This window comes from Meriones unguiculatus, chromosome 1 (genome assembly GCF_030254825.1).
Source record: "Meriones unguiculatus strain TT.TT164.6M chromosome 1, Bangor_MerUng_6.1, whole genome shotgun sequence".
In the NCBI taxonomy this organism is placed as follows: Eukaryota; Metazoa; Chordata; class Mammalia; order Rodentia; family Muridae; genus Meriones; species Meriones unguiculatus.
The window spans coordinates 25,895,102-25,919,672 of record NC_083349.1 but is presented as its reverse complement, the minus strand read 5'-3'; the positions used below and the strand labels follow the sequence as shown (position 1 = coordinate 25,919,672).

General features: G+C 49.6%; 1 protein-coding gene across 3 annotated transcripts in view; it reads right to left on the bottom strand.

Annotated features, from left to right (window-relative positions):
* Window positions 1–13,243, bottom strand: part of Macrod1 (mono-ADP ribosylhydrolase 1) — a 139,896-nt gene extending 126,653 nt beyond the window's left edge. Inside the window, exons 1-3 of one of the 3 annotated variants that reach the window (XM_021642272.2) lie at window positions 12,818–13,243; window positions 4,786–4,887; window positions 3,963–4,079 (exon numbers count right to left, since the gene is read on the bottom strand). In XM_021642272.2, the coding sequence (XP_021497947.1) occupies window positions 3,963–4,079; window positions 4,786–4,887; window positions 12,818–13,109 (511 nt within the window). In that variant the 5' untranslated portion in view covers window positions 13,110–13,243. The remainder of the gene's footprint in view (window positions 1–3,962; window positions 4,080–4,785; window positions 4,888–12,817) is intronic. The other 2 variants (XM_021642271.2, XM_021642273.2) reach the window with 2 other exon arrangements.
* Window positions 13,244–24,571: the final 11,328 nt, after the last annotated feature.

Sequence of the window (24,571 nt, the reverse complement as noted above, 5' to 3'; positions counted from 1 at the left end):
CAGCTTGTCGCTGTGAGACATGGCTTCCCACCCATTTTTTTTAAGGCCAGGCCCCAGAACCCAGGCCCCTCAAAGGCCTCCCTGACCCACCTCACCTCCAGCCACCTCCTTACAGAATTAATTGGTCCCTGCGGTTTCACGCACACTTTACTCAAACCTCCCTCCCGGCGCTGTGTCACATTATATTCTACTTAGCGGCTCTTGCTCCTGACTTCCCCAGGACTAATTTACTGGGGCCCTCTGTGTGTCAGGCCTAAACATGTGTCATCCTCACTCCCACACAGGCTGCGGCTGAGGATAATGGCAGTTTTCAGATGAGGACCAGAGGGTAGGGAGGTGCTGGCAGGAGCCCCCAGGTCCCACCCCAAAGGCCTCAGAGGCCTGACACACATGCATAGCCTGAGATTGCTCTGAAGAGAAAAATGGTTGTGTCTCTGCATACAGTGTGACATTCATGTATGTTCTGCCCTGAGGTGACTCTGAGGCCAAAGCCAGGCCACTGGACCCCTGGGCTGGCCAAGAATGAGGGTCTTTGTGTCCAGACTTCCTGCCTGGGGCTTGGCCATCTCAGGCACAGGCGCCCACAGACACCGGACATGGGGTCATATCCCCTGAGGCAGAGAGAAGACCCAAGCACTGTGAAAGCCACAACACCTCCCTCCCCAAGTGGAGAAACCCAGACCTAAGCTCCCCCCAGACACAGTCCCAGGTCGGAGGACAAGCTAGAAAGACAGGCACTGCCCCCAGCATCTCCAGTGCCTGAGGGAGGGAGTGGCCACAGGGGCTCCCTAGCTTATCTTGCCAGTGTGGCGGTCAATTTAATTAAGATGGATGTGGCATACCCCTGTGGGCAGGAGCCACGGCCAACAGATGGCAAGAGCTTGAGGCTCTCCTGGGCGCTGCCCTAGCATGTGGCCTTGGCCATCAGCCCGTGGGGCAGCTCTGGGGAAAGTTAAGTGAGTTTGGCTTGCCCCTGTGACCTGAAGCCCTGCCACTTACCAGCCAGGCATTTCTCCTTTTCTCTCCAGGCCTCCACCCCTGCCACACAGCATATATCATATCACAGACACACAGGTACAACATCGCATCGCATCTCACACATGCCAGTCACAGTACACATACCATTAAGATGGCGTTAAAATCAGTCCCGGGCTTCAAAATGCCAGGTGGCCAGTAGAAAGATGGGGGCAGGGGGTGCGCTGGCCCTGCCGTCTGCAAACATTCCCTGAGTCTGCTACTAAGGGACAGAGATGCCTACGATCTAGAGATGCTCTCCTTAAACTTCCCTTTCCTCAGCATCTGGGTAAGGCTCCACCCTCCCCATCTCCTCACAGGGCCCCTCGAGCTCCCTCTACATCCCTCTCCTCCATATTCTTGCAGCTGCTGTGAGGCCCAGGGGGACACTCCTGCCCATCTGGAAACAGACACAAAGTGAGAACAGAATGAGGCTGGACACACACACAGTATGAAAGCCCTGGTGGGACTTCAAGACTCCAGCCACTCCCAGGCCACGCTGCTCCACAGGCCATCGAATGCCCACAGGCCAGTGCTACCCCTGGCTTCAAAAATAAAAATTCAAAAATTCCCACCCCAAGATAATTGCTCTCTCCTCTCCCCTATTGTGGTGGCTCTGCGGTCGGCAATGAGAAGCAATTATTCACGGCTAATGATTATAATCAAGTCAAATAGAATTTAATGGACACGCATTCTCTTCCTGCTTGAAACTTTACATATGAATTAAGCACATATGGGTTTCACGAGGCTCGGACGCAGATTTATGCAGCCCTGAAAAGCCCCACATTGCCTGCGACTTTTATTTCACTAATAAAGGCTGATTTATGGGCTCCTCGGAAATGCAATCTCTGCTGCCCCCTGGTGGGTGACGGTGCCAGGGTGAAGCCAGGGCCCAAAAGACCCCAGGGCATTGCGGAGGGAGCCAAGGCCACTGAGGAACACTCCTCTGACCAGTGCCAACACCACACCAAACACTAGGGATGCAGGCTCTGTATGGGAGACCCTCGTCCAACACCCACTTCGGCCACTGCTTGCCATTCTGGAAGGGTTCTGGATCCTGATCGAGGCTCTTTCTCTAAAAAGATCTCAAGAAAACACACTAAAAGGTGTTAGGTCCACTAAGGCAAGCAGAAGGGACGCGGTCATCTACAGGAGCCATCAAGTCTTTGGCCTTGCTGAGTCGGCACTCAGCATGTGCTGACGGGGCCACCAGTGCAGGCGCTGAACCCTTGGCCCCCATGCAGGTGGTAAATGAGTGTCATCCCCACCTTAGCTGTCCCCAAGAACCTGCTGGGTCACTTTTCACCATCCCCATTGTACACAGACAGAAAGAAGCCAGACAGGTGCGAGGATGCCAGGTCCTAGGGGAAGCATGGCCACCAGGGCCACCAGCCTGGCCAGGACAGCCAGCTCAGCTAGCGCCGGAGTGCTCCTCGGGGAGAGAACTGCCGATCCGCGCACCATGCCCCAGCCTCCAGAGCCCTCTCCTGTTCCATGGATCCTAAGACGCTCACCTTGGTCCCTGAGCCCACCGTTGTTCACCAGCCGGACTGCCCAGGATCTCACCTGTTTTTCCACTGTCCATTTTACAGCTTGGCGGGGAAAGAACCACTGTGTGCCTCCTATACCTTCAGCAGTGACTGGCAGGGCCAAGTGCCAGGGCAACTGTGCAAACCCAGACAAGGCAGTCTTCACTCAGATTCATCGACTCGCTGCCGCCTCCCTAACATGTCAGGTGCAGCAGGGAGACACGCAGAAACAACAGCAGAAATGCAAAGGTAACCCAAGTTCTCTCTGGCACTGAGTGCCACCCATCCGTCACCTGTGTGCCTGAGACAAGCAGTGTGAGGCGGAAGTGCTGTGCCTCTGCAAACACCAGACTAGAAACACTGACAACAGTGCTCCCCAGATCACAAATGCAAGCAGCCGCTTCTACTCAGAACCTAGTTACTTAAGGAAGCCAAGTAGGCACTGACGGCATCAGCAGCTTCGTTCTAGAGTCCCAGAAGAACCTACTCCCTTGTCAAGACTGAGGTCAGGCAGAACTGCTGAGAGCCAGAGGATGAAAGGGGGTCCAGAAGCACCTGGGGTGCCCTGGGCTGCACAGGGAAGGGGGCTGATACGATGGAGTTTCTGCTGTGAGTTGCTGTGAGTTGCCCTGATGTTCACAGAATCATAGGAAAAGACACCTCTCGTGCCTGCTGTAGTTCCTGGTGGTTGTATACGGAAGGGAGGGAAGCCACTTGACCTTGTTCCAGGAAGTTCCTATGCACATGCTAGATTTACTAACCCTAGACACCAGTTCCTGGAGACTCCAGAGCCCTTCCCAGAGCCTCTTCACCTCAGCCAGACAAACACCGCCTTCTTCCCTACCCCAGAGAAGCAGCTGCCTCCACTCTGCTCATCACAATAAACCTCGGAGCCAGCAAGAAGAGAATACACATAGGAAGCTGAGCAGCTCCCGGCGCAGGCTCTGGAGAGCTGCCAGGGGGCCTGTAGGGACATCTCTGCACCTTCCCCTCCGTCCCTGAGCTCCCTCACCCGGCCAGGTGTGGAGTGAGGCAGGGCTGGTGGAGGTGGAGAAGCAGCCGCTATCCCTACCCCCACCCTAGAATGAAGAGCGCTGGCTCTGGCCTCCAGCTCAGAGGCAGGGAAGTGTGGCATCGGTCCAGCCAAGCTCTCCCCCATCCCCACTGCTAATGGGCCTCAGAGCTGCAAGGCAGCTTGGCAGAGGGAGGTGGCCCCACAAGACAGGTCAGGGCTTCAAAAGGAAAAGAGCCCAAGTGTCCGCCACACTGGACTCCTGTGGCGCCAGCAGGCCATCCACACCAGCAACTGGAAGCCTCTCTGGAGCCAAGTGGCGCCCACCCGGTTTTTGGCACAGCAATCAGGCCTAAGGTGACGAGCGCCCCCCCCCCCCTGGCCTCTGACTCAGGCCAGTCACTCACCGGCGTTGACAATGGCATCCACCTCCAGCTTGGTGATATCCCCTCGGAACAGGGAGATTTTCTCATTCAGCTGTTTGTCCTTCTTATACTTGGGGTCCTCTACCTTTGCAGCCACCCCTGGAACAGACAGAGTCAAGGGGATCACACAGAGGGCCTTCACTAAAGAGTGTCTCAGCCAGAACCCAGGAGCAAAGAGCCTAAAGAATAGTGACCACTGATGCTGGTGATGACATCCTACACCGAATGTGCACCTACTGTGTGCACACAGGCCTTTACAACAATGCTCCAGGAAGCTTTAGTGATAGCGCACACCCCCTTTTATTTTCCTATTATTTGGGACAGCTGGTCTCAAACTTGCTACATAGCCAAGACTGGCCTTCAACTCATCTTCCTGCCTCTACTTCCCAAGTGCTGGGATTATAGGAATGTCCTACCACGCCTGGCTTCACACGCTCCATTTTATAACTATCACAGCAGAGGCTGAGACGGGATAAGTGGCTTGACGCAGGTCATGGGTTATCCCACCTGCACTTGTAGGGCTCAGAAGTTCCCCAGCATGCCCCTGTAAGCAAGTGCATCATGGCATCAAGCCCCAGTTCCCAGTAACTGAGTTACCAGAGGTAGATGGCTCATGTAGCCTGGAGCTGGCTTCCTAATGCTGTCATGAGATGGAAAAGCAAACTGGCCCCAGGCAGTGTTAATAATGAAATGAGGTGACACATGCAGAGAGCCTGGATGTAGGGAGCACTCAATTGGTCCTCCTAGATGCTTCTGGCAGATCCTCCCTGCCATTCTCCTGCAATGCCCAGGGAGTGGGGCCTACCTTTCGCTGTCTCCTTCCATGTGGGGATCTTCTTCAGCTTAATGAAATCCTTGCAGAAGTAGTGCTCCTCCCTCTGCTTGTCACTCAGGCCCTTCAAAAAGGCTGCAGAGGCGGGACAGGTAGGAAGGAGAGAGTCAGTATGGCAGGGCAAAGAGCAGTCCTGCCTGGGCCTCTTCCTCCTGAGGACTCCTGCTAAGTCCGAGGGTGCAACCCAATCCTACCAGCCTGCTTCCCTCGGCCCTCAGAGACAGAGCCACTGTAGACTCCACAACATCTTGTCCTACTGTCTTTGTTCAAGATGGTAAGCGAAGGTCCAGGGAGACTGAAGGACTGTCTTAGCCATTGAGGCCCCAGTTTAGAATTCAACCTGGCCACTTCCTGGCACCTGAACATTTCTCTAGGTCCCTCATTTCTTCATTTGTAGGGGTAAGATGCTCCTTGCAGGACAACTTCAAACTCGAACACACTAAGCCAGGAAGGCTAAAGAGGCTCTGTCCCTTGTCAGTCACAATGTCACTGACAGCAAGCCTAGGGTCCTCGAAGACAGAGTCCGGCAGATCCAGTGCCTACTGTCAGCATCTTCCCAGCTTGTGGTCAAATGTTCCTATGTTCATAGACGAGGCAGCAGAGACTTGGGAGGCAGCCTGAGGTCACTCAGATGGTAAGGACCCAGGCCCCCATGTGCTCACAGGCCTTCCTCTACCCCATGTCAGGCCTTCTCTCAGGGGCATCTCTCTAACAGCTTAATCCAGGCCCGTGGCTCACAGACTCCCCCTGCTGGCAAAAGGCCATCTATACACTTAGGCTCAGTCCAGCCAGGTTCCTTCAAACACCGGCTGATAGAACGGTGTGGCCCTCACCATTACCAGAGAGGGGACAGCACACAGAAAAGGTCACATGAAAGAACCCAAATGGCATCAGAAAGCAGGTAGAAGTCGAGTTTGGGGATGTAGACCAGCTAGTAGGATGCTTTCGCGAGGCGCTGGGTTCCAACCCTCCTCCAGATCTAAGAGCATTACCTAGCTGACTCCCGTCCCCAAATCTATCCTAATTAACTCCCACACCCTTTGACCTGGCAGTTTACCAACCTGTTCCTCAAACACCTAGTTGATCCCCTGCCCGAGGCCTCTTCACTGCTATACGTGAGATAGTTTTCCTTTCCGGTCCCCTCCTCATTACCCTCTCCATTCCCTTCTCCACTCCCCACCAAGCCTTGGCTTATGTATGTTCCTTCCTGGACCTTGACCAATAAGATGCATGAGAGGAGCTACCCTGTTCACCACCAGCACAGTGCACAGAGGGTCCAAGGATGACCCAGTGGAGAGCTGAGACCTGAAGGCTGAGCCATCAGGAGCTGCCTGTGCAGAAGCACTGAGGCGAGAAGGAGCATTTGGGGCTGATGTGATGGGAAGCTGGAACAGCCTGAGCAGAGAGTGAAGTCATGGCACAGAGGGGTGGAGAGAAGCCATGTGATGGGTTCATTCTTCCTTGGCTCCCACTATACTCGAGGGCAAGTCACAGCCTGAGCCTCAATTTCCTTCTCTAGGTCAGCGATGAAGTCTACCCTCCATGGCACCCAGATGCTGAAGGTCTGCCATCGAGATCCAGTGTATGGGCTGAGAACATTGGCTCAGGGGTAATGTGCTTAGCTAGCATGCACGAGTCCTAGGTTCAACGCCCAACTCCAGCTTCAGAAGAAGAAAGCAGGGCTGCAGTGTATCACCTTTGTAGCACCACAGGATGTGAGAGTAGAAAGCCTTCCTCAGATAAAGAGCAGGGCAGGTGGAGCTTTGGCCATGATTCAGCTCCCCAATGTAGTTACTGTGTGCAACCATGACCAAAGACACCCTGAACCTTGGCACACTCAAGCGTGGATGCTTCCAGCTGGCTGGACCAGGAGCTGGCACCAAGATGTGGTGACACTGACCAACTGCTTGCCAGCCACTGCAGACTACCTACAGGCGCTGTTGAGGTGGTCAGCTGGGACCAACCCTCGCACCCTATGAAATGAGTCCCATTGCTCAAGGACACCTAGACCTCTGGCAGACACATCTGACAGATGTCACCCCCTTAGAGGAGAGGCAGAACGATCCAGCCCTTGCCACACCTAGGCAAAGAAACCTGGTGTGGATCTGTGCCTCGTGACCCTGATAACCTGGTTTGAGTGGCCACAGCTCACAAGGCCCACTTGATCCAATGGATTCCAGACAGGGCACTGTTTCCAAGAGACTGCACCCTGTCTCTGCCACCAATCACTACACCGACCTCAGGGACAACCTGTCAGTCTGTCCCTATCAGTGCCCAGCCCCAAATACACAACCCCAAAATGCCAACGTGAGCCAGGTATGGTGGCACACAACCGTTATCCCAGCATTTGCCAGGGAGAGGCAGGAGGATCAGGAATTTAAGGCCAGCCCTGGCTACCTTAGACACAAATAAAGGCCAGCATGCCAGTACTGTGTTCCCATCTCCAAACAAGGTCATGGCCATGGCAGGTTCCTGAGTACTGAATGTCACACAGCTGCCTGAGCTGCTTCTCTGCCCCAAAGCCCACACACTTGTTCCTCAGCTTAGCTTCATCTTTTAGGGTCACCTCTCAGGCCTCCTCTGCCCCACACAAGAATCACTGCCCATCTCCTTCCTCCAAGTCAGACGCAGACTTAAAGCACAAGTGGGTTTTATTTTTTTATAAAAGATGTAAAACATGCATTTTCATTCTCTTTCATTTTTGAAGAGGCGAGAGTATTTCACGGCTCACTGAGACAGGTGTTGTAAAAAGATGTTCGCAGTAAATTTTGATGGGGAAGCCTGACCCCAGACTAAGCTTCCAGAGGCTCGTGGGCACAAAAGCTGGGCAGGAGGAAGCAAGCTCTGCCAGAGCCATAAAGCTTGCCAGGCAAACGGGAATTCAATGATGTGTTTTAAGAAGTATCTTTATGGCACTTTGCAAGACGTCGTTCTGAGAGATGAGACAGGCTGGGCCTGGGGGAAGGGGGGCTGAGTCTGCAGAACACCAGGTGGGCACAGCTGATAAGGTAGTCACCCGAACACAGCAGTGTGCGGCTTCTGTGGCATTAATCACCTGTGCTCACCGGTCCCCAGGGCAGCGACTCATGCAAGACTATGGCACAGGCAGTGAACAGAGCATGAAGGCCACAGCAGCTCTGGACCTGCCTCCACACACACTGGGGTATGCCGAGACTGCATCCCGACATGGAGGAGAGGTCCTCACCCCCAGTTGTGTGCCTCATCATCAGGTGTGCCTGGATGATATGCTGGCTGGGCAGACCCTTCAGAGACACTGTCACTGAGATGAGAGTCCCCGGGTCCTCAGTGAGTCCTGGCCCCTCCAGCAGTATCTGCAGCTGGGGCACCGGACCCTCACCATGTGCCCCCAGGGAGAGGGAGTGCAGGTGGTCTGTGAGAGCCCAGCACAGAGGACTGGAGCCTTGGAAGGGATGAGGAAAGTGGCAGCTCTGTATGCTACCACTCTAATGTGACTCCAGCACAACAGCAGGAGCTACTGGCCCCATTTCACAGATGAAGAAAGAGGCTCAGGAAGCATGAAATGGTGACCCTGGACTCCCTGAATTCTGATGGCGCCAATATTCCTTCTCTCTTTAGTACACAGTTCTGCCCTAGCATGGGATAAAAAGGCAAATGATGTTCCTGATGGCCCCAGCTAAGTCCCCGTAAGCCAACTGCCTTTTACTGTGAATATTTCCAGTCTGTTGTTGTTTTGAACCTCAGTTTCTCTATGTAGCCTTGGCTGTCCTGGAACACACGCTTAGACCAGGCTGGCCTCTAACTCACAGAGATCTGTCTGCCTCTGCCTCCCTGAGTGCTGGGATTAAAGGCATGCTCTACCACCACCCAGCATCCAGTCTTTGATGGAATTTTTTTTTAGATTTATTTTATTTTATTTTATGAGTATTTTGCCTGCATATATGTGTGTGCACCAGCTGCATACCTGGTGCCTTCAGAGGCCACTGGATCCCTTGGAACTGTAATTAGGGGTGGTTGTGAACCTCTATGTAAGTGCTAAAAATTGAACCCAGATCGTCGATGTCTTCTTCTCCTCCTTCTCCTTCTTCTTCTTTTCCCTCTCCTTCTCCTTCTTCTTCTTTTCCTTTTCCTTCTCCTCCTCCTCCTCTTCCTCCTCCTCCTCCTCTTCTTCTTCTGTTTTGTTTTGCTTTGTTTCCAAGACAGAGTTTCTCTGTGTAGCCTTGACTGTCCTGGACTCGATTTGTAGACCAGGCTGACCTCGAACTCACAGCAATCCACCTGCTTCTGCCTCCCTCAGTGGTGGGATTACAAGTGTGCACCACCACATCAGGATGAACCCAAGTCCTCCTAGAATAATAATCAGGTCAAGCATGGTGGTGCACACCTGTAATCCCAGCACTCAGGGAGGCAGAAGCAGATGGATCTCTGTAAGTTCAAGGCCAGCCTGGTCTATGAAGTGAGTCCAGGACAGCTAAGGCTACACAAAGAAATCCTGTCTTGAAAAACAAAACAAAAAGAACAACAACAATCAGGGCTCTGAACCATTGAGCCATCTCTCCAACTCCTATTCCCAGTCTTCTAAACAGGTCCTAGTTGGGAGAAGGGCACAGTGGCATCCAAGAACCAAGGGGATTAGGTTAACCAGTATAATCAGATCTGACAGAAATATTCACCAACAAAGCTGCATGGCTCAGCACTTGGTTCGGTCCCCAAGATCATATAAACCAGACTTGTTGGTGCACACCTGTAATCTCAGCATTCGGAATAATGAATAGGCAGAAGGATCAGATGTTCAAAGATTTGTACCACCATGATCTGAGCTACTTCTCCATGTCTTGTGCACGGAAACCTTCTGCAACCATGAGCCAAAAAACAGAAACAACAACAAAAAAAACCTTTCTTTTTCTTTCTTTCCTTAAATGGGATACATGGAGTTAAAGGCCAGTCTAGGCTACAGGAGACACTGTCTCAGAAACAAACCAAAAACAAAAAGCCTACATATCTCCTGATGAGGGGATCCAGCCTAGTGGCTGTCCTGATGTGGAAAATGAATCCAGAGAAGCAGACGGCCAACATGGAGGTGAAGAAGGAGTGAGACCTCTCCAGCTGGACCACGCAATGGACAGGGCCCAGCCCAAACGCAGGATATTCTTCTGGGAGTGTTGAGCCCTTCCTAAGCACTGATGCTAACCTTCCTGCCTCTCATTTGCCCTCCTGCTGTCTGCCTGCAGGCTGCTACCTGAGATCATGCTTTGAATCTGAAAGCCTCCAACAGGCTTCAAAGGCTTGGTCTTAAGGTAGGGGCTGGCTGGTAGAACCAGGAGCTGGTCTTTGCAGGTTATGCCTTAGGCCTTACTTCTTGCCTCACTCTCTGCTTCTTCGTCTGTCCCTCCCTCCTGCCACCATGATTGCTTTGTTTGTTTGATTCAGTCTTGCCAGGTAACACAGTCTTTGCTATATAGCTTAAACCAGTCTCCAACTCACAACAACCCTCCTGCCTCTTCTTCAGAGTGCTAGGATCACAGGTAGGCACCACCATGGTACCTTGTGCCAAGAGACCTTCTGCAACCGAGAACCAAAAATAAATCTTTGCTCTCCACCCCCTTAAATGGGATTATTATGGTCACAGCCAAGCAAAAACCAACTGGTGGGCTGCCCTGGTGAGAACATGAGCCACCAAGCAGCCCCGAGACTGTGCCTTGGCTCTCCCGCAGGACGAGGAGGCCCTGCCTATGGGCTCTGGCGTTTTCACACCCACTGCTATTACATTTTTTTTCACCCTACACTGCCTCTGCATTAGTCTAATGTGAGTCTAATCACTGTGTGCCAGGCTTTGACAGAAGATCACCCAGGAAATATTATGATATTACTGTCACAATATGTACGTGTGGACTACATACAGAGTGAGAACAGGCCAGCTTGGGCTATAGAAGAAGACTTTGCTGTTTTGTTTTTGGACATAGGGTCTCATTATGTAGCCCTGGCTGGTCTAGAACTTGCTCTGTGAACCAGGCTGGCCTGGAACTTAGAGAGATCTGCCTGCCTCTGCCAACCAAATGCTGTGATTACAGGCATGTGTCACCAACCCTAGGTTTCTTTCTTTCTCTCTTTTTTCTTTCTCTCTCTCTTTCTTTCTTTACAACAAACAAACAAAGTCTTTGACGCAGGTAGATCTCAGTGAGTTTAAGGCCATCCTAGTGTACATAACAAACTCCAGGACAGACACTACCGTAGAGAGACCGTCTCTCAAATAACCAAAACTCAAACAAATACAAGGAAGTCTTTGGACCAGACTACCCCCACATTTCCATGCCTAAAGCCTGGTCATGGAGGCTTGGAGTAACCTCTTCCACACACTAGGTAACTAAAACATGAGTTACCCAGTGTCACCTGCCAGCCACTGTCACTGCTGCCTCGGGACTGCATTTGGTCACAATGGGACTACCTCCTCCAAATCTAGCCCATCTTCTGAATCTGGAATGCCTTCCCCGGCCAGCTGCTTTGCCTCAGGTCCTCTGACCTCCCAGCTCAGGTGACACCAACCACCAGTTTCTTCATAGTGCTTACAGGACATCATCCTGTGTCAATAGCTGTCTCCACTAGACAGACTGTTGCCTGACCACTTTCTGCTGAGTCCTACAGAGCTGGCCCCCCTAGGGCATGAGGTAAAAGTTTACTGAATGAGGGCCCAGGAGATGGCTCAGTGGGTAAACACACTTGCTATGTAAGCCTGGACACCCGGGTTTGATCGCAAGAACCCATGCAAAAGCCTAAAAGTGCAGTAGCACTGGAAATGGAAAGCACAGAGATCAGAGTCTCCACAGCCTCAGGGACCACCTTGCCTGGCTCACACAGACCCAGCTTGGCACAGAAGGGGAGAAAACTCAGCATCAGTCCAGCAGTTGAAGGACCTCGGGTCCCATCAGCTTTCCCGAGTTGGGCTGGTTTTTAGGGTCCCCAAGGAAAGGGGAGCTAAGGGAAGGAGCGCTGAAGTCTGGAAACAGGGGCAGACCCTACACTAGGTATGGTACTGTCCCAGCTCTCTGCCACCTTCCTCAGTTGCTGATCCCCATGAGAAAGCAGGACACTAAAGAGGGACAGTAATTCCCTCTGCTGCAGTTCTGGGCTAGCCCCCAATTCACAGCCAAGGCTGAAGGAGTGGCAAGTTCCGTCTGCTCCCAGACAGGACAGCCAAGCGCTTTAGGATCCTGAACAGACATGCAACTCAAACCACAGAGAGAAGTTCTTTATCTTAAAAGTCCCAATCTGAGGTTACCTTCAGCTCTGCTTGACCCAGGTGGCCTAGTCCCCGCGGTCCCGCCCACCAGCAGACTAGCCAATGAGGCAGGCGCCTTAGCAGCTCAGAGCCATAGAGGAGGGACTGGCGCTGAAGGGCAGGAGCAGCTGCGCTGCCTTGCCACACGGGCTATTTGGGACTCTGCACTTTGCGTTCCAGCTAGAGACTCGGTTGTCCGGGACCCATGGCCTTTTCCTGGCATGCCGTCCAGGAGGAGAAATAATTTCATTCCTAATAATTCTCATCAGCTCACGCCTGATGTCAGACTGCTTTCCAAGTTCTCTAAGCCCATTTCCCTAAGAAGGGGACAAAGTGCTGGCAAGGGGCCAGAAGCCAACAGGAGGGCAAAACGGGCTCCTACCGTACTCACAGAGAGGCTGGCACCCGAGTTGCCACTCTTGGGGCTATCTGATCTGCCTAGCAGGCCAAGATTCCACACTTTGCCTCGGCACACTCTGACCCTGACCCTGGGGAAGTGGACTCTGGGCCTCAGTTTCCCTCCTGCGCATGGAGGAAGGTGGCAGGTCCCAGACGATCTGGGGGGTGGGCTGCCTGGGGACCATTGCTGAGGGGCCGCCTTCCCCATTCGCTTGGTCAAGGGGTGGCCTGGTGTGGGAGCTGGGCATGGCTGTGGGCTGGGCCGGGGTGGGGGAAAAACGTCCCAAACGTCTCGGGTGCTCGTGGGGTGCCATTCTGCCGGGGAGGCCCACGCCCTGCGCTCAAACTTACATTTGGCCTCCTTCCAGTCGGTGGAGGTGGTCAGGTCCACCTTCGCGGCCATGGCTAGGGGGGCCCAGGTGCGCACCCGGGCTCCACGGCCCGCCGCCCCCCAAGCCCCAACTCCCGCCGAGAGCCACGCGCAGTAGCCGTGCGCGCCCAGAGCCACCAGAGGACCGCAAGCACTGCCGCGGGGCCGCGGGCCACCCGCCGAGCGGCCGGGCCAGGGGCGCGGGGCGACCAGCAGCTGCCCCGCCGCGCGCAGCTGTGCCAGGCGGCCGGACACTTGGCTCTGCAGCGACATGAGCAGGCGGTGCCGGGCGGCTCCCCGCCCACTCGGACACTATTTACGGTGCTCCGGAGAGTCGCACTCGGTCCCTTATTTACTCTGGGACGAGAGTGGCGCGTGCCAGCTCGTGGCGACCTGCTTAGAGACCGCGGGCGGCGCGCCGCTGGGCACCCTGGAACTTGTAGTCCGGGTCGGGCCACTGCGCTCACGCACTCGTACACACTCGTACGCGCCCAGCCTGTTTGTGTCCTCCGGGCTGGGACCGCAGCCAACCTCCTGAAGCTCAATGACTCGGCCCAGCACTCGGCGCCCGGGTTTTTCCGCTGAGCTGCCGTAGCTCAAACTCAACTCTCTCCCTACCGCGTGTTTTGCGGGCAGAGAGACCGGCCGCTCCACAGTTCACCACATCTGGTCCACAGCAGCCTCAGATTCCTCAGCCAAGGGGAGGTGATATGTGCGGCGGACCAATGTGTCAGGTTGGGCGACTTTTCTCGAGCTGGGCGGCAAACTCCAAGGGCCAAGCAACGCCGACTGAAGTCCAGAGTAGCCAGCAAAGCAGTGACGAGATTTGAAAGGCAGAAACCTGGGTGCTAAGCCAGGCATGGTAATGCATACCTAAAATCCCAGCGTTTGGGAGGCAGAAGGCGGGAGGATCCTAGGAAAGCTTAAAGCCAGATTGACTACAGGGAAGCCACTTAGCTAAACTCAGTCCCAGTCAATCCATCTATCAATATAAAAAGAGAAGGAAAAGGAAAAAAATAAAAGAAAATCTGGGTGCCCGGGAGCACTCTCTGATGAACTAAGGTAATTTTCCCCCTCATTTTCCCTAATGACAAATGTTGCTAATCCCAACATTATAGAGGCAGAGGGAGGCCGGAGGATCAGGAGTTCAGGTTAGCCACTACTCCACACCAGCCCGGTCTACCTGAGAGCTATTCAGTGTGACCCTGCTTTTTATTTAAAAAAAAAAAAAAAAAAAAAGCCATTACGGCGGCACATGCCTGTACTCCCAGCATCCAGAGCAGCAGAGGAAGGCGGATTTTTGTGAGTTTGAGGCTAGCCTGGTCCAGGACAACTAAGGCTACACAGAGAAACCCTATCTGAAAAACAAAACAAAGCAAAAAAGAAAAGAGAGAGAGAGAGAGAGAGAGAGAGAGAGAGAGAGAGAGAAGATTTAAATCCTGGGACTGGAGAGATGGCTCGACAATTAAGAGCCCTGGCTGCTCTTCCAGAGGACCAGGGTTCCATTGGCAGTGCGGGCGTTGTGGCTCAAAACCATCTATAACTCCAGTGCTAAGGGAAGCCACACCCTCTTCTGGCCTTCCCAGCCACCAGGCATCAAAGTGGTACATAGACCTATATGCAGGAAAACACCCAAACACACAAAAAAAATTTTTTTTTGAGACATGCCTTTTTTGTAGCCCTGACTGTTCTGAAACTTGTTCTGCAGAGCAGGCTGGCCTTAAACTCACAGAGACTCTTCTGTCTCTGCCTCCCTAATGCTGGGGATTAAAAGCATGTGCCACCACCACCCTGCTATACATAAAATTTATTTACAAATTGTTGTTGTGAGCCTTAGTGGCTGAGCCAGTTCTCCAGGTCACGCTCCCAAAATTTTACAAACAAATATTTAGTTTCTGAAAAACAAAACAAAAAGGCAAGAGATCAAAGCAAGAGAATCCCCTCCTAAAACATCGCCACAGATCTAGCAACCTAAACAATGCAGATCTGTCGTCATAAGTTCTATGAGACAAGAATCAGGCATGAGTCACCGGAATTACATGCCTCTGGCTTCATTCCTTCCTGGAAGCTCTGAGGGAGCTTGTCCCAGGGTTTTCCAGGGGCCAGTGGTCAATGAGCCTTCCTGCAGAGCCTTTCCTGTAGCCTGTAAGCCTGGCTTCTCTTGTCTCTCATGTGGCAGGGGGCCTTGCTCTCTGGCTCTCTGTCTACCATTTCCAAGGCTGTGATTACGCTGGCCCTGTCTGCATCCAGGACAAAGTCCATACTTGCCCACAATCAGCTGGTTCGTAACCTCAGTTTCCCTTTGTTAAGAAGTTAAATTCACATGTTCCAGGGGTTACGATGTGGGCAGCTTGAAGGGCCTTCACATCCTCCAGAGGACTCTGGGAAAAGGCAAGGTCCCACACAAAAGACATTTGGCTCCTAAGAAGGCTGCCTTCTACTTAGGGCCTGAAATCCATATCCCTTGGGGCTTGATGCCTCAAACTTTCTGGGAAAGACAGTCCCCTGTCAGGTAGTGCACACTAGGTACAGTCCTCATTTTTTTTCTTAATTGAAAATATTTTTCACACAATATATTCTTATTAGTTTCTCCTTCCCCAACTCCTCCCAGATCCTTCCTGACTCTGCACACACCCATACCAGAACCCTCCTGACTCTCCACACACCCATACCCGAGCCCTTTCTCTCCTTAGAATACAAATAGGCATCTACAAAATAAAAAATAAAATAAAATAAAAACAAATGGAAGCCAGGCATGGGAGCACACACCTTTAATCCCAGCACTGGGAAGGCAGAGGCAGGTGGACTTCTGTGAATTTGAGGCCAGCCTGGTCTACAAAGTGAGTCTAGGACAGCCAGGACTACAAAGAGAAACCCTGTCTGGAACCCCACCACCAACAAAAACAAAAACAAAAAAACAAGACAAAAAACCTGGAATAGGAACAAGCAAACAAACAACTAGGAGAAAGAGACAAAGAAAAAAGCATAAAAAGCCAGAAACACACTATCAATGCAGAGACATACATATTCACACACACAAAAATCCCATAAAAATACAACATGAGAAACCAGGTTATACATATCAAATATCCATAAGGGAAAACAAGAAAGAAAAACAAATAAAATTAATGCCCACAAAGCTTTATGAGATAAGGAACCTCCAAAAATGCCATTGAGTTTGTTTGGTGTTGGCAATTTACTATGGAGCCTAAGAGTGGTGTTTAGTGTGATTCCATTGGAGAAAAAGTATTTTTCCTTTATGAATAGTTGTCAACTGCTGATAGCTCTAGGTTAAGGATGGGGCCGGTGTCCATTTCCTCCCCAGCGCTAGGATCCCGTCTGGCCCAGAATCATGTAGGCCCTGTGTGTACTGCCAGTCTCTGTGGATTCATATGTGTTTCAGTCCTGCTGTGATTAGAAGACCTTGTTTCCTCCGTGTCCCCCATCCCCTCTGGCTCTTACAGTCTTTCTGCCTTGTCTTTCTTGAGGTTCCCTGAGCCTGAGGGAGGGATCTGATGGAAACACCCCGTTTAGGACTTAGCGTTCCACGGCCTCTCAGGCTTTTCACATTGTTCTGCTGTGGGTCTCTATTTATGACGTCATCTACTACAGGAAGACATTTCTCTGAAGATGGCTGAGCGAGACACCCATCTACGAGTATAGCAGAATGTTGTTTGGAGTCATTTTAATGCTAAGTTCTTTTAGAACAGTGGAGTTTGGTTTTCCACTGGGTCCCTCGCCTATCTAGTCTCAGATTCTTGGCCGCCTGAGAAGTGACGGGGATGGGTTTCATCTCATGGATTAGGCCTTAGATTCAATCAGATATTGGCTGCTTCCTCCCATAAACTTGTGCCACAACCATCATTCTTTCTGCTGGGACACAGGTTTGCACTTACATAGATGCCTCATGAAGGCCTCAGCCAACATCCCACTACAGCCTGTCAGCCTTCTGGGCCACACACTCTGGTGATTCTGGGCAGAGAGGCAGGGGCTTGATGGAGATTGATTTGGAGAAAGTCTTCACAGAATTTGAGCTGGGCCTTTTGTTGCTTTTGTTGTTGTTTGAAATAGTGTCTCAGGTAGTTCAGATGGCTTCCAATTGGATGTATAGCTGAGGATGACCTTAAACTTCTGATCTTCCTGCCTCACCCCCAGCGCTGAGATAAAAAGGTGTGAGATCCACAGCAGATTTATGTTGTGTTTGGAATGGAACTCAAGGTTTTCTGTGAGGGCAAACACTCTACTGAACTACACTCATAATCCCTGGCCTGGTACTCTATAGAGAAGGCCAAGGATGACCTTGAACCCTTGACCCTCCCTGCCTCTATCTCCCAAATACTGGTATTATAGAAATAGCTGTATGTTGGTAGCAGAAGGAAGGCGCGGAAGTCTCTGGAGTGCTGAGTCCTCCCGAAGGCTACACTCCAGTGTAGAGTGTTATTGGCTGAGAATCTAATGTTGGGAAGAAAGAGGCTTTTATGCACAGAGTGCTTCCTACCACTGCTTGTGTTTAAATTAATGCTGTTTATCAAAATGAAGGCATCTAAAAGGAACTAGGTTTTTTGTTTTGGTTTTGGTTTTGGTTTTGTTTTTGTTTTTTTGAGACAGGGTTTCCCTGTGCGTAGCTTTGGCTGTCCTGGAACTCACTCTGTGCATTAGGATGGCCTCGAACTCATGGAGATCTGCCTGCCTCTGCCTCCAGAACTAGTTTTTCTTAAACATCTAAGTGCATCTTGCAAAGGTAGTTTTCTACTTATAAATCTACCAATAATTATAAAAAAACAAGAACAATTAAAAGCCAAGTGTGGTGGCACATGCTTGTAATCCCAGCATTCTGTGAGGCAGAGGCAGGCAGATCTTTGTGAGTTCAAGTCCAGCCTGGTCTACAAAGTGAGTCCAGGACAGCCAAGGCTACACAGAGAAACCCTGTCTCAGAAAAAAACCCAAAACAAAACAAGAACAATTGTTTCACTATTCTTTGATTAATATTTAATTAACTCATAAATTCTGCAGATTAGCTGTTTCTTTAAAAGTGGATGCCTACTATAAACATATGTAATTAAACTCCCTAATAGATTTTTTTTAAAAAAACTACATTTCACCGAATTGAAATACAGTAGGTGGAAGCTGGGATAGTGGTGCATTTTGATCCCAACACAAGGAAGCAGAGGTAGGTGGATCTTTGTATGTTGGAGGCCAGCCTGGTCTACAGAGCAAGTTCCAGGACAGACAGGGAAATATGCCTTGTTGTGTGACATTTCCCAGGGAAATAGTGCACAAAGGTCTACTCACTCTGGATAGGGAGCCCATGACAAATACTTCCAAAATCCAAATTGGTCAAGCAGTGAGTTTGATCACTTGTATTACAGTAATATGGGTGAGGGGTTACTTACAAGAGCAGAAATGACTCAAACGCACTTACATCATCAAGCCCACCCCAGCGTGAGTGACAGCTCACAAAAGCTAAGAACCTGGAACACATTGCTCAGCCTGCAGGCAGCTCAACTCAGCCTGCAGGTTGGAGAGTGTCCCTTCCAAGTGACTCAGTTGGTTTAAACCTCTTTCAGGTTGGCCTGGTCTGGATTCAGAGTCTTTTTTTTTTTTTTAATTTATTTATTATTTACACAGCATTCTGCCTACATGTGTGCCTATGCACCAGAGGAGGGCACCAGATCTCACTACAGATGGTTGCGAGCCACTGTGTGATGCTGGGAATTGAACTCAGGACCTTTGGAAGGACAGCCAGTGCTCTTAACCTCTGAGCCATCTCTCCATCCCCCTCAGAGTCTTTTTTGATGCTTGGCACTCCTCCTCTAAGTACTCTCAGCCTTTTTGCTTACTCTGGCAGGGAGGGGCATAGTGGATCTGGTGGGTTGGGGGGGGCTTCCTAAAGCTATTTTTTAGTTGTTTACCTTCCTGCTTAAGGAGCTTCCTTGCAGAATAGAATGTTTCAATCTTGGAGGACACTGTTACACAACATAGTTCTGTCTCAAAACAAAACTAAACTAAAAAAAAAGCCAAACAAACAAACAAACAAAAAAAAAAAAAGCAGCAAGGATAGATCATTAGAAACTAGACATAGTGGTAATACCCCTATAATGCCAATATTGGGGAGAAAAAGACAGGACAATTAAGAAATCAGTTCCAGGGCTGGAGAGATAACTCTGAGATTAAGAGCACTGGCTGCCCTTCCAGAGGTCCTGAGTTCAATTCCCAGCAACTACATGGTGGCTTACAACCATCTATACTGAGATCTGGTGCCCTCTTCTGGCGTGCAGGTGTACATGCAGATAGAACATTGTGTACATAATAAATAAATCTCAAAAAAAGAAAAAAAGAAAGAAAGAAATCAGTTCCAGCCTGGTGGTGGTGGTGGCAGCAGTGACACATGCCTTTCATTCCAGTACTCAGGAAGCAAAGACAGGAGGATCTCTGTGGATTCGAAGCCAGGCTAGTCTATAGAGCAAGTTCCAGGACAGTCAGGACTACATAGAGAAGCCCCTGTCTCAAAAACAAAAGAAACGAAAAAGAAAAGAGAATAAAAAGAAAAATCAGTTCCAAAGCCAAGTGTGATGGACCCACCAGTTAGGATGCCGAGCAAGTAGATGTCTAGATGTCTATGAGTTAGAGATCAGTGTGGTCTATATGTCTTGTTCTATATGTCTTGGAGTTCTAGGACAACCAGGGCTATATAGCGAGATCCTGTCTCAAAAAGCCAAAATAAATAAAGTAAATAAGCCAGTTCCAAGGGCCCAGAGATAGGTCACTCAGTAAAGTTCTCACTCTGCATATAAAGGACTTGAGTTCAAGCCTCAGCATCCTGGATGAGCCCATGAAATGCCTCAGTGTAACAGCACTCACTGCTGTTTGCCAAACTTTGCCAAATTTGATAACTAGGCCCCATATGATAGGAGAAAATTGACTCCTGACTTCGGCAAATTATCTTCGGACTTTTATTTGTGGGCTACTGTACATGTGCACATACACACAAATAAAACAAAAATAACGATGTCTAAAATAAACACAAATGCCTATTGTGGTGGCATACCTCTTTGATCCCAGTATCAGGAGGCAGAGGCAGGGAGATATCTGTAAGCTAGCCTGGTCTACAAAAAGAATCCAGGAAACACAGGGCTCTGTTACACAGAACCCCTGTCTCAAAAAACCAAAATAATAATGATAATAAAAATAAATTAAAAATAAACACAAACAACTTTGAGACCAAAGCCAGATGTGGTGGGGCTTGCCCATAATCTCAGCTCTTGGGAGGTGGAAAAAAAAAAAAAAAAAGGGATTCAAGGTCATCTTCAGCTACTCAGGTCATAGGGAGTACCAAGACAACTTGGGTTACATAGTGAGACACCTTGTCTCAAACACAACATAACAAGGGGCTAGGGAGATGGCTCAGTGGGTAAGAGCGCTTGTTCTGCATGAGGACATAACTCAAGTCCCCAACTATGTAAATGGACCTCCAAAGCAGCTCTGCCAAAATGGTGAGTTTCTATTCCAGTGAAAGCCTTTCCTAAGGCAGTGAAGCAAGGTCAGCGAGGTGACTCAGCGAGTACAGGGGCTTGTATTAAAGTCCTGGGTTCAATCTTCCGATCTCAGAAGATGGAAGGAGAGCCAACCTCCTTCCCACAAGCTGTCCTCTGATATCACAAGTGCACTGTGGCACTTGCAATCCCCACCCCTCACCCCCACCCCTATACACAATAAATTAATTAAATATGAATAACAGATTTAAAGATACAAACACATGCAACTCACTCACTCACACCCACACACACCAAAGGAAAATCCTATGTAACTGATGTTTCCTGAGGCTTTCAGGTGTTTGCCCAGACATCTTTCTGCATCTTACTGTTCCGTTGAGCAGATGCATGGTAGTCCCCGCCCATCCCAGGTCTTAATGTCTGTTCTGGGTGGTAACAATTTGCATTTGGCCCTCCTTCAGGTTGTATTACTCTCTCCCTATTTTACTTAATTACCCACCTGCCACATTGCATTTTACCCTCTATTTCACTGCTACTGTATGTCATTGTAGAGGTGTGCTAGCAAGGACCCATGACAGCTCGCACTTCGAGTTTACCCGGCACGGGATGTCCCTCTGCTATCCTAGTTCCCATGAGGGAGGGTGCTTGAGCATCATGTCAGGTGCCTGTCAAAGTCCTTTACCTTGTGGAGAGAGCTTGGCACCAGTCTCCTAGACTCCAATGGGCCGGGGAGGAACTGGCTGAGAGAGGCTGTCACTGTCCTCCTCTGCCTCCAGAGGCCACATGGATGAAGGTAGATGTTTATGACACGGTTTAAAGTGAACAAGAATCTTTAAAGTAATTTGTTTTTTTGTTTTTTGAGACAGGGTTCTCAGTGTGTTGCCCCAATTGACCTGGAAATCGCTGTGAAGACCAGGCTGGCCTTGAAATACATGGCTTGGTTTTTGCTGGATTTTGAACTTACATTATTCAGAGGCTTTAAAAGATTATATAATAATTGGTAATGTAGAGATGGCTCAGATGTTAAGAGCACTTTGTTTGTATTGAATTTGTTCTTACAGAGGACCCAGGTTCAATTCCCAGCACCTATATGGTGGTGGCTCACATCCATATCTATATTTCCAGTGTTAATACCCTCTTCTGGCCTTCGTGGTCACTGCCCCTGTATACTGCACAGACATCCATGTGAACAGGAATACTCATACTTACAAGGTAAAACAATCTAAAAAATGTTAAACTAAAATGATTATGTAATAATATTTAGTTTGACTTTTTCTGAAATGAAATGATTATTATGTATTGCATGTATGTGTGGTGTGTATGTGCATGTATCTACCTACTCAAATGTGTGTAGGCATATCTGTATGTGCAGGGTGACATCAGTGTCTTTCCTGATGGTTCTCCTGCTATTTATTATTTTCAGTTTTTCGAGACAGAGTTTCAGCCTCAGCAGTCCTGGAATTTGCTCTGTAGAGCAGGCTGGCCTTGAACTCACAGAGATCCACCTGCCTTTTGAGTGCTGGAATTAAAGGTGTGCCCCACTACCACCTGGCTCTGGTATGCTGGTTTTATTTTTATCTCTGTGTGTGTTCGTGTGGGTGTGAGCATCACAGCATTCGTGTGGACGTCACAACTTTCAATAGTTTGTTCTTACCCTCCACCTACCTTATTTTTAAATATTTTTTTTTTTTGTGTGTGTGTGTGTTTGTATGCATATATGTGCATGTGAGTGCAGGTACCCAAGGAGACATCAGAATTCCAGCTCCGGAGCTGGAATTATGGGGTTGTGAGTCTTTGAGTCCTGTGACATGGGAGCTAGGAACTAGATTCAAATCCTCTGCAAGAGCACTACTTTATCTTAACTGCTGTGCCATCTTTCTAGCCCATATTTATTTTATTTTTAAATATATGTGTATATATATGTATTCATGTTGGGGAGGATTAAGTTTTGAGTGCTTGCAGAAGCCAGAGGCATCAGATCCCTTGAAGCTGGACTTTCAGACAGCTATAACAGGCCTGGGAGACAAACTCCTATCCTCCACAAGAACAGTATGTGATTTCAACTAAGGAGCCATAGTTCAAGCCTCTCCGCACCTTGCTGAGTCAGGGTCCCTCACTTTTCTGCTGCCCTGGACGTTACAGATGCACATCACTGTGTCAGGCTTTTTCTTTGGGTTCTGAGAATTGAAGATTGAACTCCTGTCATTAGGCTTGTTAGCAAGTGCTCCTCCCTGGCCCCATGGGGTTTCTCTGTGTAGCCCTGGCTGTCTTGGACTCCTTTTGTAGACCAGGCTGGCCTTGAAGCAGGTACTTTTAGTAGCTGACCCTGAGACGCTTATTTTGCTTTATAGATTTATTTGAATTTTATTGAATTTGTGTTTTGCCTGCATGCATGCATGTACACTGCATGAGTGTCTGCTGACCACAGAGATGAAAGTGCTAACTCCTCTAGACCTGGAGTTACAGACAGTTGTGAGCTGCCGTATGGATACTGGGAATTGAATCCAGGTTCTCTGCAAGAGCAGCAAGCACTCTTAACCACTAGGCCAGCCCTTCAGCCCCTGGTTTGCTTATTTTCGTCAAAGAACAGAATTTTTTAGTAAATGAAATTTTAAAGTAACTTGAGATGCACTGTACAGGTTTGCCAGATGATAAGATAAAAAATTTAAAAGGTCAAAGGAGCTGGGTATGGTGCTGCACACCTGTGATCCTGGCATGAGGGAGGCAGAGACAAGGGGATCCAGAGTTCAAGGCCACCGCTTACATAGTGGTTACATAGTGAGTTTGAGGTCAGCCAGGAATACATAACAACTCTGCATTGAAAACAGTTAAGTAAGCCTCATGAGATGACTCAGCAGGTAAAAGCACGTGTACAAAACCTGGTAATTCAAATTCAGTTCCCCAAACCCATGGTGGTGGAAGAAAACCAAATTCCGATCACTATATATGTGTTCTATCACACCCACATCATACATCTCACAAACAAAATAATAAACAATAAATAAAAACAAAGGTAAACAGCCAAAGACAGATGTAGTAGTTAGCAGTTCAGACCTATAACACCAATACTTGGGAGGTAGAAGCAGAAGGATCAGAAACTGGAGGCAGGTCCCAGTTACGAGAGATGCTGTCTCAAAGACATTTATAAGGCCTGGTGTGGTGACATCTCTAATCCCTGCCTTGGGGAGGCAGAGGCAGGTGGATCTCTGTGAGTTTAAGACCAACCTAGTATATAGCAAGTTTCAGGCCAGCCAAGGCTACTTAGGGATACCTTGTCTCAAAAATAAAAAAGACCATCTTTTTTCCGTTTCTCATTATTCTTTTTTTCCCTTTTTTAAATTAATTTATTCATTTTACATCTCAATCATAGCCCCCTCCCTTGTCTCCTCCCAGTCCCACCCTCCTTCCCTCTTTCCTGAATCCCTCCCCTAGACCTCAGAAAGGGGGAGCCCTCCTCCTTTACCAACTGACCCCAGCCGATCAAGTCTTTTCAGGACTGCCTGCATCCTCTTCCTCTGTGTCCTGGCAAGTCTACCTTGCCTGGGGGAAGTGATTGACAAGCAGGCAACAGAGTTCGTGTCAGAGACAATTCCTGGTCTCCTTGCTAAGTGACATGGAGACTGAGCTGCCTTAAAAAAAAAAAAAAAAAGATTTTTTTAAAAGAACAGGACAGGGTGAGATGGCTCAGTGGTTAGGAGCACTTACGCTCTTGCAGAGGACCTGGTTTTGGTTTCCGGCACCCACATGGTAGATTACAACCTCCTGCAACTTGAGTTCAAGGGGATCCCATGTTCTCTTCTGGTGTCTATGGGAACCAGGCTCTCACATGTGCACAGACACACATGTAGGCAAACACTCATGAACCTCTTTCAGTGTCAAGAAATGTTACCCCAGAAACTGAGCTTCTTTCCTCATGTAGTGGTCCCCAGATGAGAAATGGTGTAGTCCCTAGCCCTGGAGGGGATTCTGAGCTCCTGTTTGCCACGGCCGAGGTGGCTGGCCTCACCTCAGTGGTCTCCTGTTAGTCTTCATTTGTTGCCTACCTTCCTGCACGCCTCACTCAACACGTGGCCTGGGAGCACAGGCTGGGAAGCCCCTTGAAAAGCGGCTCCAAAGTCGTTCCCTCTCACTTTGTCCACCACAGCAGGGGGTCAACACGCTTTCTCCTTTGCAGTCTTGGGTAGAAGTGCCAGGTCCCTCCAGCTGATTGCATTTTCCCGTGGACTGAGTGTGAATGACAAG